This window comes from Simochromis diagramma, unplaced genomic scaffold, assembly GCF_900408965.1.
Source record: "Simochromis diagramma unplaced genomic scaffold, fSimDia1.1 OVJJ01000247.1, whole genome shotgun sequence".
NCBI classification, from domain to species: Eukaryota; Metazoa; Chordata; class Actinopteri; order Cichliformes; family Cichlidae; genus Simochromis; species Simochromis diagramma.
In genome coordinates this window covers 269,738-287,240 of record NW_024386949.1, presented here as the reverse complement: position 1 = coordinate 287,240, position 17,503 = coordinate 269,738, and the positions used below count along the sequence as shown (strand labels likewise).

Here is a 17,503-nt window from a genome sequence, read left to right as displayed (position 1 = left end):
ACACGGATAAGATAAAATAATCTTAATGCCATTCATTTATGGTGTGGGACAAGATTAAATTCTGAAATGGCCAAAGGGGGCACTTTAAGAAACCACACTGGCCCAGTGTCATATTATAACCTGCAGGGTTTGCATTGTGGGCATTTTTTGTGCCTAAATTAAACCGAGCTGCAAATAAAAGGGTAACAGATTAGCGAATGAAAACAAAGCAAAAGACAAAGCTCTCAAACAGGACGCAAACCACGGCCTAGCTCACAAACATTATCCCTCCGATCTCCAGTGCAGACTTCACTGGTCTTCAAAAGAAGACCATTATGTCTCGAGGCTCAACGTTGCTGTGGCCAGTGAATCACAGCAACAATGCCAAGGGGCACTTGTGCGTATTCCGGAGCCGCCAGCGTCTATGAGAGAACGGCAGTATTTGACTCCCTGGGATGAGAACACGGCGGTTATTTAATGAATCTCTCAAAATTAAAAGCGTCCTTGTAGCCCCAACACCTTCGTCCCTTCTGATTTAGGATGAGCATTACTCGGGACTACAACCATTAAGATGACTTATGTTATGTCTCCTGACAAGAATCCACCATTTGCAGTCGTGAGTGTTATCTCACCTTTATACACAGAAGTCATGTATTTTCTTAACACCGCTACAAAAAGTCTGAAAGAGCAAGTCAGGGTTCAAAGCAGGTGTAAAATGTCCAACTTTAAAACAGGACATCCACAAATAAGACATTTATGCATCTCCGAATACCATTGCCACAAGATTTCTGCAACCCTAACAAACAGATACCAAAGTTTATCCGGACCTTGAATACAGAAGAGTGACAGATTTTTAAAAATCCTCAAAATGTTTTCTTTTTACTTTCAAGAACTTACTCACATTCCTCCAACAGTGTTTCGCAGGATAAGTTTTAAATGAGAATTTTATGACGCTTCAGATGTCGTTCAGTTCATCCAAACAGCTTCAAGGCTTTAGAGCTCTTAATGGCAAACATAAAGCTGCTCGCCACAATGATGCGGACAAAGAAAGAGCAGGACTTAGGTCACAGTCCACAAATCAAAGGTATTGAGCTTGCAAATTAGTGCTTTGATGGAATGATTTGTAATTTAAGTGAGCAAACGGCGAGATGGACGAAGGTCAAACAGAGATGAAGACAATCTCCTGCATTTTTTACTGTTAAAAAAAAAATGCAAGAGATTGTGTCCCTCGAGTAAGGGTCAAATAAGTTGCTAAAAATCAGAACACATTGAGCTCACAGGATATTTTTTGTTTTCTATGATGTTTACTTTCTAAATTGTACTAAAGCAGATGTTTCAAGAAGTCCTCAATTAGAATCTCATATGGGCTTTTAATTCCTCTGTCTAAGCAATCCCAAAATGAGCTGTAGGACTCTGTCCACTTTAAAAGACAGATGAGACAGGCACACATGGCATTCAATTAACTGGAGTCTCGTTTAAGGCTTTTTTTTCCTATTTACTCGAGTATACTTTTTGCTGTGTTTTTACTTGCTGTTCAAAACTGTTTCCTATGGGTTAAAATTTCAAGCTTGCAAGTCGGTTTTCTTGGTTATCAATGTGCTGTCTTCCACATCATCTAAAGGATACCAATGCATTTTTTATGTCCCCACAGCCACTAGTAGTTTTAAATGGTAGCTACAGCGCATAATAACAGCTTTCATTCTGGTATATGTCAAACAAATACATAAGACGCTTACTGAAGCTTCAATGGTGTCATGAATTAGAAAGACAACACATTTCAGAACTACTGTTGCAGTTCCAATGAAACGTAGTAGCTCAGAGTAGTCGCAAATCATGAACGAGCCACAACGAACAGCAGGAGATGTGCTGATTCACTGTGAGACGGTTGAACTAGATATAAATGCTGCAGAACAGCAATGTGATGATTTTAAAGCACAGATATTTGGAGCACTGTTTTAGCTCAAGCACAACCGTGTTTAAGTTGGATTAAACAAAGTGTCCAAGAAAATCTCAAAGTAAAGGGATTTTTTGTGTGTAACAACAGACGTTTGGATTTTAGATATTGTGGAGCTGATTCATTCAAATACCAGTTGTATACTCAGTTTTCTTCCAGTTATGTGATGTCCTTCCAACATCTTCCATCTTCTAAATCCAGGCACAGCCTAAAACACACTTTTTTTTTTATCTTGCAACTTAATGAGAGCATTTTAAAATCCTTATATTTCCGTTAAAGTTGACATACCGTTCCCGTGTAGTTCTCACTCATTTGCCACCTTAATACGCTAGAAATTCAGGTGCGTAAAGTTATACAACCCCACAATAATTTATGATCTATTTTAATGCTGGACTGTTTTGTCTTTATTGGTTTTATTGCATGCGATTTCTCCCATTACCTCTTCTGCTGCAACAATAAATTTTCATGTTATCTCCATTCCAAATATACACAGGCATCAATGTGAAAATGAGAATTCATCTCTCAAACCTGCAGGCCTGTTCAAGTCAAGTTTTCATGTCTGTGAGAAAACAAATAATCTCCTCTGCACTGTTGAGAGACTAACTTTTCTATTTTTTACTTTTAACCTGTCATCTGTGATGTAGTATGCTAATATTCTTATTTTACAGAGTATGATAAAACTATAATAAACACTGTATGGGGTGATGATGGATGCTGTGTTGCAGGTTGCGACTCGCCAGTTTTTGCTTTGCCTCTGTGTGGCAGGCTGAGCTGAAGGGGTTTTCTTTGCTTCTCTCCCTCTCTTTCTCTTACAACTGAGGTTCGATTGGCCATAATTGGCTGCTGTTTGCAGCTAGGTATCGATCACCTCGAAAGACTCTCCATGCCATCCCTCCCTTCTTCCAACCTCCCAACTCTTTCTGTCTTTCTCTCCCTCAGTCACTTACTATGCCCCCTTTTCCAACCATTTCTCCCTCAGACCTGCCACTTTGATAAGCATGGTGAATGGCGCGCCATCATCGGTACAGCCTAAGCCTTGAATCAATAGGGGAGTGCAGATGCTCAGCAGTCTATTTACTACAGAGATGGTGGAGAATAGCAATGCTAGGAGATGAAAGCCATGTAGGCGAGAGATGGAGACAGGTGGAAGAGATGAAGCAGCCATCACGCGCCAAGACCCCTCTTAGACCTTACTGTTGGTGCTGCATAGCTTTTTTGTTTGTTTGTTTGTGTGGGTTGTTTTTAATTGATTTACTCAAGTGGAGTTATAAAGAATGCAGTGCATCATTAGTGACAGTCAGTGAGGAAAGAGATGGAAAGTAAAGGAAGATTAATGAAATTCTGTTTTTCATGAAGTCGTTTCTGCGATGACTCAGCTGCTCTGAGAAGTGTCTACAGTTACTATCAAACACAAATATGAGGAATGTGAGTTACCAATTAGAATAAATGAGTTTCACATTTTCATACATTTTATGCATTTTTTTTGCACTAATGCACAAGGTTTTGTGGTGAAAAGTGTTTGCATGCTACAGCCTGGAAAGACATTTTTAGAAATTTGAAGTTCAAACTTAGCAGCAGTAGGTAATGAGTGCACCTTCATAAATTTCATTTGGGTTTGAGACTCCTCTCACATTTTGCTTCACTAATCATGTGGACGTTTGATTAGCCTCAAATCAAAAACGAAAAGTACAGTGTGTACTCACATCGGCAATCCCAGCCTCCAGGATGCTGACCTTGGCTTCCTTCTCTAAAGACACCTTCTTCTGGACTATGGTAAGGAAAGAACAGAGAGAAAAACCCCACAATGATTAATGAACTGAAAAATGTCCAACAGTATGTTTTTACAGAAAATAATAATGAATACTTTTCTAGCCCCCGGCAAAAACATCGTATATGAAAAAGTTTATAATGCTAAATCAGCAAAGCAATGTTCATTTTTTAAACATTTTTGTGACAATGGCAACGGAACAAAACTGCAATAACTTTCAAACGTAACAACAACGTCTATTGCATATTGTTCCTCCAAACAGGTAGTGTAGATTAACTTTAACATGTGATTAATCCTCAGTGTCCACAATAATGCATAATAGGCATCCATGTGTGTACAGTCATGACTATTAATCAATGCTACAAATTCTGCCAAACAAGCTATTAAACTCTGTGCTCAACTGGCTCACAAAAAAATCAATGCTTCCTCCTTCCTCCTCCTTAACACATGACGTATAAGCAAAACCAGAACATGATTTATAGAAATGCCTTGAAAATGCAGCTTGGTTAATTTACACATGATTGATAAAGATCCTTTGTAGAAACTATGGAAGCATCGTTGCATTATGAAGCACAAAGACATCAGAGAGATATAGAGAGTTTGTAAGAACAGCGTTCGCAAACAATCCTTCTGGTGTAGAGAAGAACAAAAGTCAGGTAGCCCTCCATCTACCACACTCCCCCTCTCTGAAACTTTACTAGCTCTATCCTCTTCAAAACCAAGTCTTTTTTGGACTTTTGGACTTCATATAATACCTACACTACTTTACCTGATCTAGTCTGACAAGGCCTGTAATTGGCTTAATGCTACTTGCACGAGCTACATTTTCTAAAGTCTAAAAAGAGAGGCCAGAGGAGGCACGGGAGTCTAGTGCCCACTCAGACCACTTGAACTGCAATATGCCAAAAAGGTTCAATTGGATTTTATGTCCAGTAACAACAAAGGGTCCTTGGTGGAGACACTGAAACCCCTACTGACCCCCTAATGTTTGCCAAGTAAAAAGCATTTAAAAAGAATAGAATAAAGTAGGCATAGAGTAAAGTTATGTATCAGTGGGTGGTTGTGGCTTGTGATGCCAAATATAAGTAAAAAAGAGCTATATGCATACCAGTGAAACACGGCTAGCTGAACAGCTGGAACTGTTCTCCAGTGTTTTTTGTATTCAGATTGATGTCGTCAATTTATTCAGCCATACCCATGACTGCTCTTTAAGGTTCACTGATTGCACACCATGAAATCTGACAACAGGACTGGTGTAAGAAGGGCCTCTTATGAGATCACAAAAACAATCCATGTCATCATTCACATTCTCAAATATAACAAGCTTATGCAGTAGCAAGCAGCCACCATAGGTGTTGTAAATTACAACGCGCACTTGGCGAGTGGTCGTGGCTGTTTAGTGGAATATATCCTATTATAAAGATTTGGTTAAAGTCCAATAGGAAGATTGTATCGCTCACATTCGCCTGTAACGGTAATTTTCTGCAGTTTCTTCTCATTGCAATATTTCTGAATTTACTTTATTGCAACTATCCCATAAATTAAAGCAAGAGCATGGTCTACAACGAAATGTGGATTTTACCAGACAGGTCGTCATGGCGTTGGTGGTGATGTCACTGAGGTTATCGTGCAGGCTCTTCGCAGACATATTCATTTACCAAATTAACCCCGCCCCCGCCCCCACCCCCCCCCAAAAAAACAAAAAAAGAAAACCTTCCACAGGGCTCAAGAATAAATTCTACCATTGCAGGTCCAAATGAGCTATTACTGTAGCATATCTTCACTTTATGAAATATGAATTTTTAACCCGACCTGCCGCCAGGCAAATATTAAAACAAATTTCCACACAAATAGAATTAAACCCTGCGCACAGCTCTCTTTTTTCATGAGCTTAAAGGGAAACAAATGGAGGTCTACAATTAAAATTCACCAGAGCACATATTAAAGCCAGAACAGAAACGATATGAAAAAAAAAAGAAAGGATACGTAATTGCATTCACTTCGCTTTGCATCTGAATACACCGGTGAGGTGAAAGAAAGCGAGTCTTCTTTGTTGACACACCAGGCAGATGAAGGATATGCAAATAGAGCCCCAGCTCTGCCACAGTCCAAATTCACCAGTGGCTTTAATAATTAGTCTTTCAATTCGTCATTCACTGGTCAATTTATGCCAGATGTTATGCAACCATAGATGCTGACCTTAAACACCACAGTCCAAACAGCTCTTTTGAATGTATAAAGCCAAAATCAATCACAGGTGGACACTTCCTTCTGTTTAATGTGAATGCCTTGGTTTCCATGTGGTATATGGAGGGGACTCGTTTAGCTCTGTCACGCTGTAATAAAAAGACGCTGAAGGGTTAATGTTGTGGCTGACTGGTACTTGTCCAGGCCCCAGACAAAGACGTATGAACACCTTGTCTGTGATAGCCAAGCGGGCCGACATGTCTTAATAGTGCTGTCAGCAGGGAGCAGCAGCAGCAGAGAGAAATAGAAGCTGAAGTGGCTGAATTGGTTTGTCAGTGGCACCTGCTCTTATGCTCACTGAGGAGCATCTGAACAGACTTCTAGTTCAGCGTTAAAAACCGATGTCTCCATCAGACGTCGGTTGCAACTTGTTAGGATTCTTCAAACTCATCAACACCAACTCAGGTGTTTTCCATCACTTGTCAAAAAGGTAAGACGCCTGTTGTGACATCCCACAACGGGCAGGATTCTTGAATGGCTCAGCCTTCAGAGAGCAGTGTAGCAGTTGCACGAGATAATCTGTTAGTTTGCTCTTGGAAGCCACATGAATCGCATGAATTATTGATCTTCCCCTCGCAGGAAACATGACTTTTCAGTCTTTAAAGCTGTAGCCACATGGTACTTTTCCCAGGCTGAATTTTAAGTGAACCTCTTGAACTGTCTAAAATACTTTAAAAGGACTGTTTGCATGTTTACTGAGAAAGAAGGTGCATTTCTCATTGCTGCAGAAAGTACCACCGTAAAACAGTTTGGCATTGGTGTTGCTTGTGCAAATGATTTTCAGAGAAAAGTAAATATCTATTTGTGTTACTTTGCATGGAACAGGAGGGAAAACATGTAAAAAAAAAAATGCATTATTCACTACATTTCACAGATAAAATCGGTTTTATTTGATTCCATTAAATGCCTTCAATCGTTCTGTTGATTTCATTTCTTTCTGAGGCTGCTGCTACTTTCTATGAACGCAAGTTGTAGTGCTGCCAATGCACTGATTTGAACAAAATCTTTTAAAGGATTAATTAAGTTCAAATGAAACACAAGCAGAGACGGTAAACAGCAGGCAACTTTGGGACCAGACTCAGTGAAATAACTAAAGATGTTGTTGTCTAAAGTGCCTTTGGTAATTGGTGAAGCACAACCTATTTGAGTTGCATCTGCAGGAAAGCGTCGGTGATGGGTTCTCTCACACACACACAAAGGCAGACACATCTAAGACACACACACAAACACTCATATTTAATTCCTCATACAGAATCAGAGTAAAAGGCCTGATATACACAAACAAACATGAAAGCACCCAACGTGATTTTGTTGGGACAGAATCAGAAATCTCTGCACCAACATGGCCACCCGTCTGGTTCCCTAGAGTGACTTGCCTTGCGGCCAGCAAGCGTGACAACATCACAGGCGGCGAGCTTCTTCTAATTAGTCGACAAGTCTTTGGACCTCCCAACACCGCGGCACCGCGGCCTCTCCGAAATGTAGCCAACAGCTATCCGGACCATCCACTCCTTTTCTCTCCTGCAGACTACAAATGACTCCAAGTCGAATGAGAGCACTGCTCGTGAACAAGCGACCTGAGGTGCCTCATTTGTACCCCAGCGAGCGTTCTCTCCAAAACCCAAATTGGATCCATTTTTAAGAAGCTGCAATGGGCAAGGTGTCGTGATCAGAGCGACTGGCAACTTTTCTTTCAGCCAGACAGGCAGCACAGTGTGAAAATAAGATGTAATGCGACAAAATGGGAGTGAAGCAGCGATGGACTGCAGACTGAGAGCAAGCTGAAGGGAAATGATCTATACTCAAATTATTCACTTTTTTCCATTTCGAGAATATTCCATCTTCCATTGTACCTCTCAGATACATTTGGACTGCAGGGAAAAATTGGGCCTGAAGGAAGTAACATGGACCAAATCTCATTTCTACAACTGAGGCCCCTTTATTTTCCCTCCAAAACACACAGAGGCGCTTCATTTGTCACCGGTCCCACCCCCGTCCTGAATTTTGCTTTATGTTAACTCAATGTATCTGAGGCGCCTAAAGGGAAACACAGCGAGTGCTGGGGATTCAGAAATGCTTCATTTTTCACTGTTGACAAAAGAGAAAGGCCCAGGCTGGCTCCACAAGTCCTGGACCAACAGAATAGATGCTTTTGCAGCACTGAGGGTTCCTTATTCCAACCACTAACCACCACCACCCCAAAGAAGCAAACCTCTATACCTCTCACTCACCCTCCTGGGTACATTTCAGAAGCTGTATAATGAGAAGAAAACAACAGCCATCCTTCAAAGGCACAGAAACCAGTGAAACGCCATCACTGCAGTGACACACTACAGGGGTGTAATCACATTAGTTCATCACGAGAGCAACAATCCCTGAGCAAATTAAAATATATTGCAGGCTGTTTGCTTTTTTTCCCTGTGTCCCTACAAGATCTGGTCCAAGGAGCACAACCATCAATTAATGTTGTGCAGGTAATAAAAAAGCCAGCCGGGATTAAGAATGCTGTGGTTAATGAGGATAGGACAGGACACAGCGCAGACAGATAGATATTTTACTGTAACAAATTGTTTATTTTGCATGTGTAAACTCCTTGGAGTTCTTCCTTATAACGTTTCTCTATTTTAAACTGCATTTTAACTTTTAACTTACAATAATGAAAAGTTTGTCAAAAAAATGTTTTGATCAAAAATGTCAAATTTGGTTTATGGGAAAGTAATTTTCACGAGATGGGGATTCTTCAAGTATAAAAGAAAGAAAGACTTTCTAAGAGCACAAAACAGAATAAGATTTTTTAAGAGAACATAAGATTTTAGCTATTATCCCCTGGGTTTAAGATCTGGCAATTGTGAGGGCTGCAGCATTTTTAGAGGCTACTTGTCAAACTATTAAGAGCCACTCTTGTGGCACATGAATCGGGGTGCTGTCATCTCAGAAGAGACCACTCTTATAAAGATAGAAATTCTTCATCACAGGATGATAAAGGTGATTGCCCATAAGATCTTTGAAATGATTTCCTTCTAAAACGAAGGAAGGCTGACTGCACAGCAAAATCCCTTCCATGGCATCAGACAGCCTCTCATCCTGGGGAGGGTCAAGGGTTCATGTTTTTGTTACCAGACCATATTTGGCATGTCTTTGTCAAATGTAATAAATTGATGATTGTTGGGTTTTTCTCTGTATGTATTATGGTAGTAGAGTCTACCTTACAATATAAAGCTCGACTATTGTTGTGATTTGGCGCTGTATAAATAAAATTTAATTGAAATTAAAACATAATTTCATAATAAAAGCAACAAATTATTAATACATAATTTCATGCACAACCCGTTCGTCCAACAAATAACTTGACCCACTGTGTATATTTTTTTTCTTGCAGTTTAGTGTTTTAAAGCAAATTTCTTCAGTTATGAAATGGTTACCGTTTCCTGTCTCCCTTCAGAATCTAATTTCATTTATTACGCGATAAACGCAGAGCAATTCAAATATTTTGGATCTGAACGCTTCATCTCATAATCGACCCTACAAGTCACCAGTAATTGTGTCAAAACAGATTTGCCTGTCGTTTTTTCAAAAGCATCTTAATTAGATATTGTTTCCCTCTCACTTGCATTAATTTGATTTCTGATATCAACTTTTCAGCCTTCAATCTGTTCCTTGTTGATCACCACCCCCAACTCCCCTAATTCTTGGTGTTATTGCCTGCAGTAATCTGGGATGCAGCATGGACCGGTGTGCTGTGTGAATGTGTGTTTGTGGGAACGTGAGTGTCAGATGAGGAGGGAGGGCTGCGTGAAAACAATGCCATTTGTAATTAAATTCAAAAGCAGGGGGCCGAAATGGCATCTCGGGCCACCTGGGGGATGAGAGACCATCGAGGGAGGATAGAAAGAAAGATGTGTAGACTGAGAGAAATGTGATAGACAGAAAAAAGAGAGATAAAGAGCGGGTGAGGGAGGGGAAGGCCGAGAAGAAATAAGAGCTTACTGAAGAAGGCTCTGAAGGACGGGGCGAATAAAGACAGAAACTAAGAAAGAAGAAAGCAGGAATCATGCCAATAAATGAAGTCATGTAAATAAAGTCATCTAGTCACAATAAAGGTGAACCTACTGAAGTTCAAATTGAGCATCCAAGTGGAGAAAGAAGGTGATTTTTGAATGTGGCGTGGTTGTTTGTGTCCGATGGTTTGAGCTGAGCATTTCAGAAATTGATGATCTTCATTTCTCACATGACTTTTGGATGGTGGGGTCAGAAAGACACAATTAAACCCCGTAGTATATTTGAGTATTATTAGTGACCATAGCGATCCCTTTATGGCTACAGTGTACCCATCGTCTGATGACTCCCTTCAGCAAACCGTGTCATGAAGCTCAAATCATCTCAAACTGGCTTTTTAAACATGACAATGAATTCACTGAACTCAAATGCCAGATTCCCATCATGGATGTGCAGTCGACAAATCTGCAGCAACTGTTTGCGATGTAGACGAAAATCTCTGAATAATCTTTCCAGCACCTATTAAATCTAAGACCCAGAGACTTAAGGAAGTCCTAGGTATACATAATAAAGTGGCCTGTGTATGTTAATCACTTCAGCTGCTGTTATACTTTTTCTTTTTCCTCTGTTAAATCAAATTCCTTTTGGTAAGGAAAATAGGAAAGTGGCTTAACTGAACCATAAAGCTAATGTGCCACAAAATCAAAGCAATGACTAATAATAGGCTAAAATCTCTCCACAGAGCAGCAAAGTTTGAGTTCAGTGATTAAAATTGGGATTATTTTTGTTTGTTTGTTTGTTTTGAACATTATGCTACGGATCTGTTTTTTGTTTTCCATGATATAAACTTAACATCATGAGTCCAGTCTCCAATGTTGCTGATAACTGATTGAACTCCAGGATTATAGATGCACATATACAGTATATTAACCATAATGTGTTTGTCTCGCTCGTTGCTGTGAACGCCGTTCTCCGCTTTAATTGATGACATTTAGCTCCTCGCTTCTGCTCCGTTTGATTCATTCACATTTTAAAAGGCAGGTATTAAACACCTCTGTTACTTTACATAAACAATTCATTAAGCCGATATGACACCGGGGACCCCGGCAGGAAAACATATCCCAACCGCCCACAACAATTAATGACCTCACATCAGCCGACGCCTGACTGCAATGAGGCAGGAAGCCGTATTCCAATAACAAGAGCTCATTAGTGGATCACCATTCTCATACTATGAAACATAAACCCACATGAACCGGCTATTCTTTTTTATCATGTTACTGTTTGGTATTCATACAGCGTACGTCCACCTTCCACTAGAGCAGCTGGGAAGTGTGTAAAAGAGCTTTTCTTTCTGAGAGGGAACTGTCATAAAAACTAATATTCCCAAAGTGGAGGTGACCTTTGAGAAATTGAGTCTTGAGTCATAAAACCCAATTCTGCACAAATGGAACTGACCTCCAGTATGTGGGAGAAAAAAATGAAATAAAACTCTGTTCGGGCTTCAAAATTGTGACGACAAACTGAATTTGTGCAAATTTGTGCCACCGTTCTCGGCTTATTCTGAAACCACTATTTTCGCTCTTCTCCATCGGAGCCATGATTCAAACTTTTGTTCAAATTCTAATCCCAGTTTTTTAGTTTAGTTTTCCCATGCTCCTTATGTTGCCAGCTTGTATGCATCAGAACTGTTTGTGAGACGGTCAAAGAGCTTTTTGTGAACTGGCGCTATTCACACAATTTCACTGCACAAACTCAAAATCTTAACAAGTTTATTTGTCTTATTTCTAGTCAGAATTATCTCATTAAACTTAAAATAAGACAATCAGCTTGTTTCAAGACAGTGACTCTTGAAACTAGAGAAAAACTAGAGAATTTTCACTTGTTTCATTGTTTTATTTCAAGCTAAAATATCTTGTATTAAGTAAAAAAAATCTGCCAGTGGAACAAGTGAAAAATCTCATTTTTTTCTCTGGTTTCAAGATTCACTGTCTTGAAACAAGTTCCTTTAGCTTACTGAAATGTTGCCCTGAAGCTGATTGTGTCTTATTTTAAGTGTAATGAGATAATTCTGACTAGAAATAAGACAAATATACTTGGTAAAAACAACAGCAATATTACAAATTAGGCCATGTGAAAAAGTTAACCGTTATTCCCAAATTTTCTCTCCTTTACACTTTCATTTTTAGTTTTGTCTTTAATGGAGAGGCTTTTGATTTTCATCATGGTTGGCATGATGTCATTATTCTAGCCTGGGTAGTTTTTGTGCCAACCCTGATCAGATAAGTCATCCTGAAGACAGGGATGCCAGATCAGTCAAAGCTCTCATGGGTTGTTTTCAAATTTGGCAAGTTTTTGCTGTAATTTAGTGTGAAGACTTAGTTTGTACCTCTAAATTCTTCTCATTCTCCTACTCTTCCCCTGACTCTTTCTTCATAATTCCTGAAGGGCGATCACGCTGATGATGCCTGGGCATGACTTAAAGCCATCACATTTTAATCCAGAAGACATCACAACAGCATCATTTCTCAAAATGTGGGGTAGTCGAGTAGACAAATTGAAATGCATCGTGTTTAAAAAGACCATCGGAATTAATGTAAGTCTACTGTAATCGTGTTGTGACTGTTTTAAGACTTAGACGTTAGAAGAAAAAGGATGAGCAGCTTTCATATGTAACATATGTTTAATATTATGAAATGCTATCCTTTAACTCAAACCATGATCTATTCCTTAATGTAACAGCAATAGTATTTACATGTGACCAGGAAGAGTCAAACCATTAGAACAAACACTAGCATAAAACAAATAGCTAGTGAGAATGCGGTGCTTCCTCCTCTCTGCTCTTTTAGCATTCTTCTTCCTCCTTCAATCTCTCACTTTCCTCCCTCTGTCCTCACTGCTCACTTCTGTCTTCCTGCCACCCCTGTTATCTTCTCCCTACCCTCCCCCCTCTGAAGCAAAGTGCTTTCTGGGGGGTGTTTATAGGGCTGATAAGTGGCAGATGACAATCGCTTGGCAAGGCCAGAGATAGGGCTGCCAGTACCTTGGCTGCCATCTATCAAACCTCCCACAGAGTGCCAGGCTTTACCCAGCTGTGCAGGGAGGGAGGGTGGTCATGAAAGGTAAGAGCTCTCGATCTTCAGAAACAGGAGGACAGACCGCCCAACATGCGCTGGCTAGTGGCAGTAAATAATGCTTATTGTTTGCTTTAGATGTCTTAATACATGCTCAATAATCCAGGTAAGGAAACCCTGGAAAGTTAAATCTGTTCATCTGGCCACAGGAGGAAACTTCCATCACTCACCCAAGTGACGTTTAGTTCTGCATAGTTAAGCATCACGAGGACTGCTGTGAATTATACATCGGCAAACATCCTCTGGCTGAGGGGATGGCACAAGACAGAAGACCCACCTCACTGGGCAATGAGTCTGTCGTCTATCTACACCTACGGGCTAGTGGCCACTGTTTCAGTGATGAGGATGTGCACATCCTCATGTGAGAGGGAGTCCAGGAGGGCATTTATGTGAAAAAAGAACAACCATTGTTAAATTGAGGAAGGGGCCTAAGAGTACATCTTTCAGCAGATTGTGGAAGGGTGTGGTTAGTGGCTCGGCTGCAGGGGAGGGGTGGAGCAGCGGGTTTAGGGTGTAGTGTCAGGGGGGGGTGAGACATCACAGCTGGTAAACATCAATAATCATACCTTCCCTGTTTTAGTAGCAGAGAGGAGGAGAAGCGCTAGCAGGAGTAGCAAGAGGAAGGAGCAGTCAAGCAATGAGAAGCCGAAAAGCTGCTCGCGAAAGCACAACAGCTCACACTGCCGAGGGTGGCTCATTCCTGCCACACCCTTTTTCACCTCTGACTAATGGTGAAGGCAGTTTGCAAATTTATGATAATAAAACTGAGCTTGTGAATCGTTGTTAATAAATAACACTAGTTCCAATCATTATGCAGCTGCAGCTGAGACCAAAGGAGTCAGTTTTTACATGAAACTGACTTCTATGTAAAATTACAGGAAAACGTCTTTGGTGGGCTGATTCTGACTTCAGCTCATACTACTCATAAAAAGACCAATAACAATCTTTTCAAACAGCTCTTAGAAAGAATGTAGAGTAAATAAGCATAGCTTCACAAAACTGTTGTTGTTGGGTTTTATTAGGACAGCCTGCAAAAGTTGGTGTGAAGCTCTGAAAAACAAATGAGTTATTGGTTCAACCACAACCACTGTTAGTTTAAATAAAAAGTAGAACACATTTATAAAAAGAAGATTTTTGTTCATTTTTGTATCAAACACAAACTTTTTTAAAAAGAATTTCAATAAATAATTACATTTCACTTATGTTGTTTACCAAAGCCGAACAATGAAATGACTGTAATCGTGTTATTTTTCCCAGCAATGCTTTGCATCACTGTTTCATTCTCAGTAATTACATTGCCGCATGCTTGAAGTTTTATTACTGCACTACATAAAAATAGTTTTGCGACGTAAAACTTAAACATTAATACTTTCGAGAAAAATTATAATGCGTTGTCAACTTAGTGGCCATCGTTCTTGCAAAAACGATATTACCAGGTAAGAGCAAATAAGAAGGAGAAGAGGAGGGAGAGAGGCTCCACTTACTGACAAATGGACAAATGGTTTACTGACAAAAAAATTGACATGGAAAGCCAACACTTAACGCCTCCCTCCTCCATCACTCTGATGGATGACCTTTACAGTACATATGAGTCATCTTCTGGGCAGACTGGGTGAGAGAGCACGTTAGAGATTGAGAGGGAGAGAGCAGACGGTGGTGGTGCTGGCAAGCAAACCACTTGCCGTCTGATCACCAGGTGCTGTAGCACGGGCTGCCTCAGAGGGTGCAATGGCATATGACGAAGTGAGAAAGGAAGAGGTTGACATGGGAAAGCATAAAAACTGTGACTGTATACTTTTCTGAACCTCGGATTGCCATTTGTTTTCCTGAATTGAATAAAGGCAAACTTTTCCTGTTATTCTGATAACGTCTGATGATAAAATTTCAGCATAAGACCTCATTAGTCCAAAATTTCAACTTTATTTCAGCTTTCTTCAGCTGTAACACAAAGACTGTTGACTTCTGCCAGAATCCCTCATCTCTTGTGAATTGGATGGTCTGATCTTCAGTTCATCTTCACTTCATTCACACTTGGGATATGCAAAAAATCTGATCTGCTGGGCTGCATGCACATCAACCACAGAGCATGTCAGCGCCAAGAGTAGAGGCCTTCATGTGACCATCAAATCTGGAGTGACAACTGGCACACAGGCCACCTTGCAAACCTTAAAAACTGAGCCAAGACACAGTTCCTGGCATCTTCTCTTTCAGGGTTCTTGCAGTAATTCTGTTGTATGTCTCACTGTTAAGGCTACCCGTCTTCTCTTCACCTTTCTTTGCTGTGCACTGTCTTTGCTTCTCATGCATACATTCAATGTGAAGCATCTTGTAGCAAAGCTTTCAGTCACTGCAGTGAAATCAAACAATTGCATATGTGCTCCAAATCGGCATTTCACTTGGTTGTGAGATCTGTTTTTCTCTCTCTCTTGTTTGGTTTGTAAACACGTGTATGTACATCAGTTAGGCTTGTTTGGAAAGACAAATAGCCACTCAGAACATGATTTAGAGTTTAAACACTAAGTGGAATAAATGTAGTTTTTACAACCATGATAAACAAAAAATAGATTTCGAATTTCCCAGTAACATTTTAAGATAACAGGTGATGTCTAAAAGGCTTTTTCTTCTTTTTCTCTTTCTTATACTGATCTCTTAGTGTGGCATTGTAAGTGCCCACATATATACAGTATGCATATAGTGATCGGGCTTGTGTGTGTTCCCCAAGTAGCCTGCTGGCACTGTGACGGAGCCAAGGCCAGTCTGCTGGGCAGTCAGGCGGCGGGGGCTCTCGCAGGGGAGTCGCACAGTCTTCTCTTGTCCTGAAACTCAACTTAGAGGGAATATCCTCCATTATCACTGGAGGGAGGACAAGCAGTCCAAATACTAAAGGAGAAAACCTTGAGCTTTTCCCGCCTCCTCACTTCGCCTGTACAACAATGTATTCAAGGGACCGCAAATGCTCGAGGTTGCTCATCTTATTCATGTTGTGGCTGTTCTGGCTGGATGTGTGTTGACTGGAAGCCATGACAGAGAGTACAGAACTGTTGCTTTTGTGTAGAAAGTATTGAGCAAAAGCGACCCTGGTGCAGACAGCTGAAACGACTGAACGAGGGAGCAATCGCTGTTTATCTATCAAAGTTATTGAAAGGGACAAGGCACTGAATTTAACATTTCTGAAGCAACTGAAACCCCTCAAACAACAACTGTTAAAGCAAAGAACCGAACCAAGTATTCAATCACATCAGGGGATATTGATGCGTTCGCTTCTTTGGAAATATGTTTCTTATTTTACAGTTTTCAACGTGCACTAGCTGCTCTACAAAATACATTTATTCAGACATAAATGACAAAGCTGTGTAAAATAAAAGCTTTTAAAGTTCATGTTTTATTTCAAAACATGGATCTACATCTACATCAAACTTTGTATAATGAGAGACAACAATGCTAACCAAACACTACGACTGACTAAACACATGACTTTAAGCCCTTTCAGGTTTTTTTTTTCAGGAGTTAGCATTCAAACATGTTTTAAGAAATGAGGTGCAGTGTGCAACACATTCAAAAGTTGGTTATAATGGCATTTGCGTAAAACAATAAAATAAAAACTTAAGCCAGCTGTCTTTGCAAGAAAAAAACACAAGTCCATCACAGAGCTTGTGCAGTAAGTTCACAGACAGATGGACGGATGGAAGGACGGACTTTTCAACCAAAAACATGTGACTGAATGAATCAGCTGGAAGGTACTTTCACCTAAAGTGACACATGCCTGTTTTAGTGTGTGGGGGTCTTTAGTACAGCTGAAGCTCAGAGAACAGCTTGACCTCACAGACTGCAGAGATCTAGACCCACAATCTATTACCACTGCACGATATATTGCCACTCACTTCAATTTGCTTAACATAGTTCTTCAGCCGGAGTGAGGCAGCTGTAACACAGTAGAGAGGAAAATGATAATGCACGGTAGCAGGCGTTTTCACTACGTACAAGGATTTAATGACCAAAATCCTCTTTTCTATCAACCATAATAGTCACATCAGCCTAACAACAAATTCCTCACATATTCTTTTGACCTTGTGAGCAAATACATCAAAGGACATTTACAAAAACTGGGCAACAAAAAGGAGCGACTTCACTTCTACAAACATATCTACGGGTAGCAGCCTGCACTGAAACGTCCACATCAGACAAGCCAAAGAGAAGGAAGGCACATTCCAGTATCGAGTTAGCCTCGGGGCACAGCGGCCTGACGGGTAACTGTACGATAAGACAGGCTGCTATGTCAAGACGTTATCCTTGGCCAACAAGCCATCTTGTCCTGTGGCTCCTAATTACAATCCAGGTGGGACGAAAATAGGGTGAAGTGATAAAATTTGCAGAAATGACAGCAAACACTGATACTTGTAACATCAGGATATCTGATGGAGATTA

At 40.4% G+C, this 17,503-nt stretch overlaps 1 protein-coding gene across 3 annotated transcripts in view; it reads right to left on the bottom strand.

Annotated features, from left to right (window-relative positions):
* LOC120737679 (receptor-type tyrosine-protein phosphatase N2-like) overlaps nucleotides 1-17,503 on the bottom strand; it is a 208,468-nt gene that overhangs the window by 93,416 nt on the left and 97,549 nt on the right. For all 3 annotated transcript variants that reach the window (XR_005696807.1, XM_040038521.1, XM_040038520.1), the window contains exon 12: nucleotides 3,637-3,701. Coding sequence is in view for 2 of the 3 variants with exons in the window: in XM_040038521.1 (XP_039894455.1) it covers nucleotides 3,637-3,701 (65 nt within the window). In the remaining variant the exon portion in view is untranslated. The remainder of the gene's footprint in view (nucleotides 1-3,636; nucleotides 3,702-17,503) is intronic.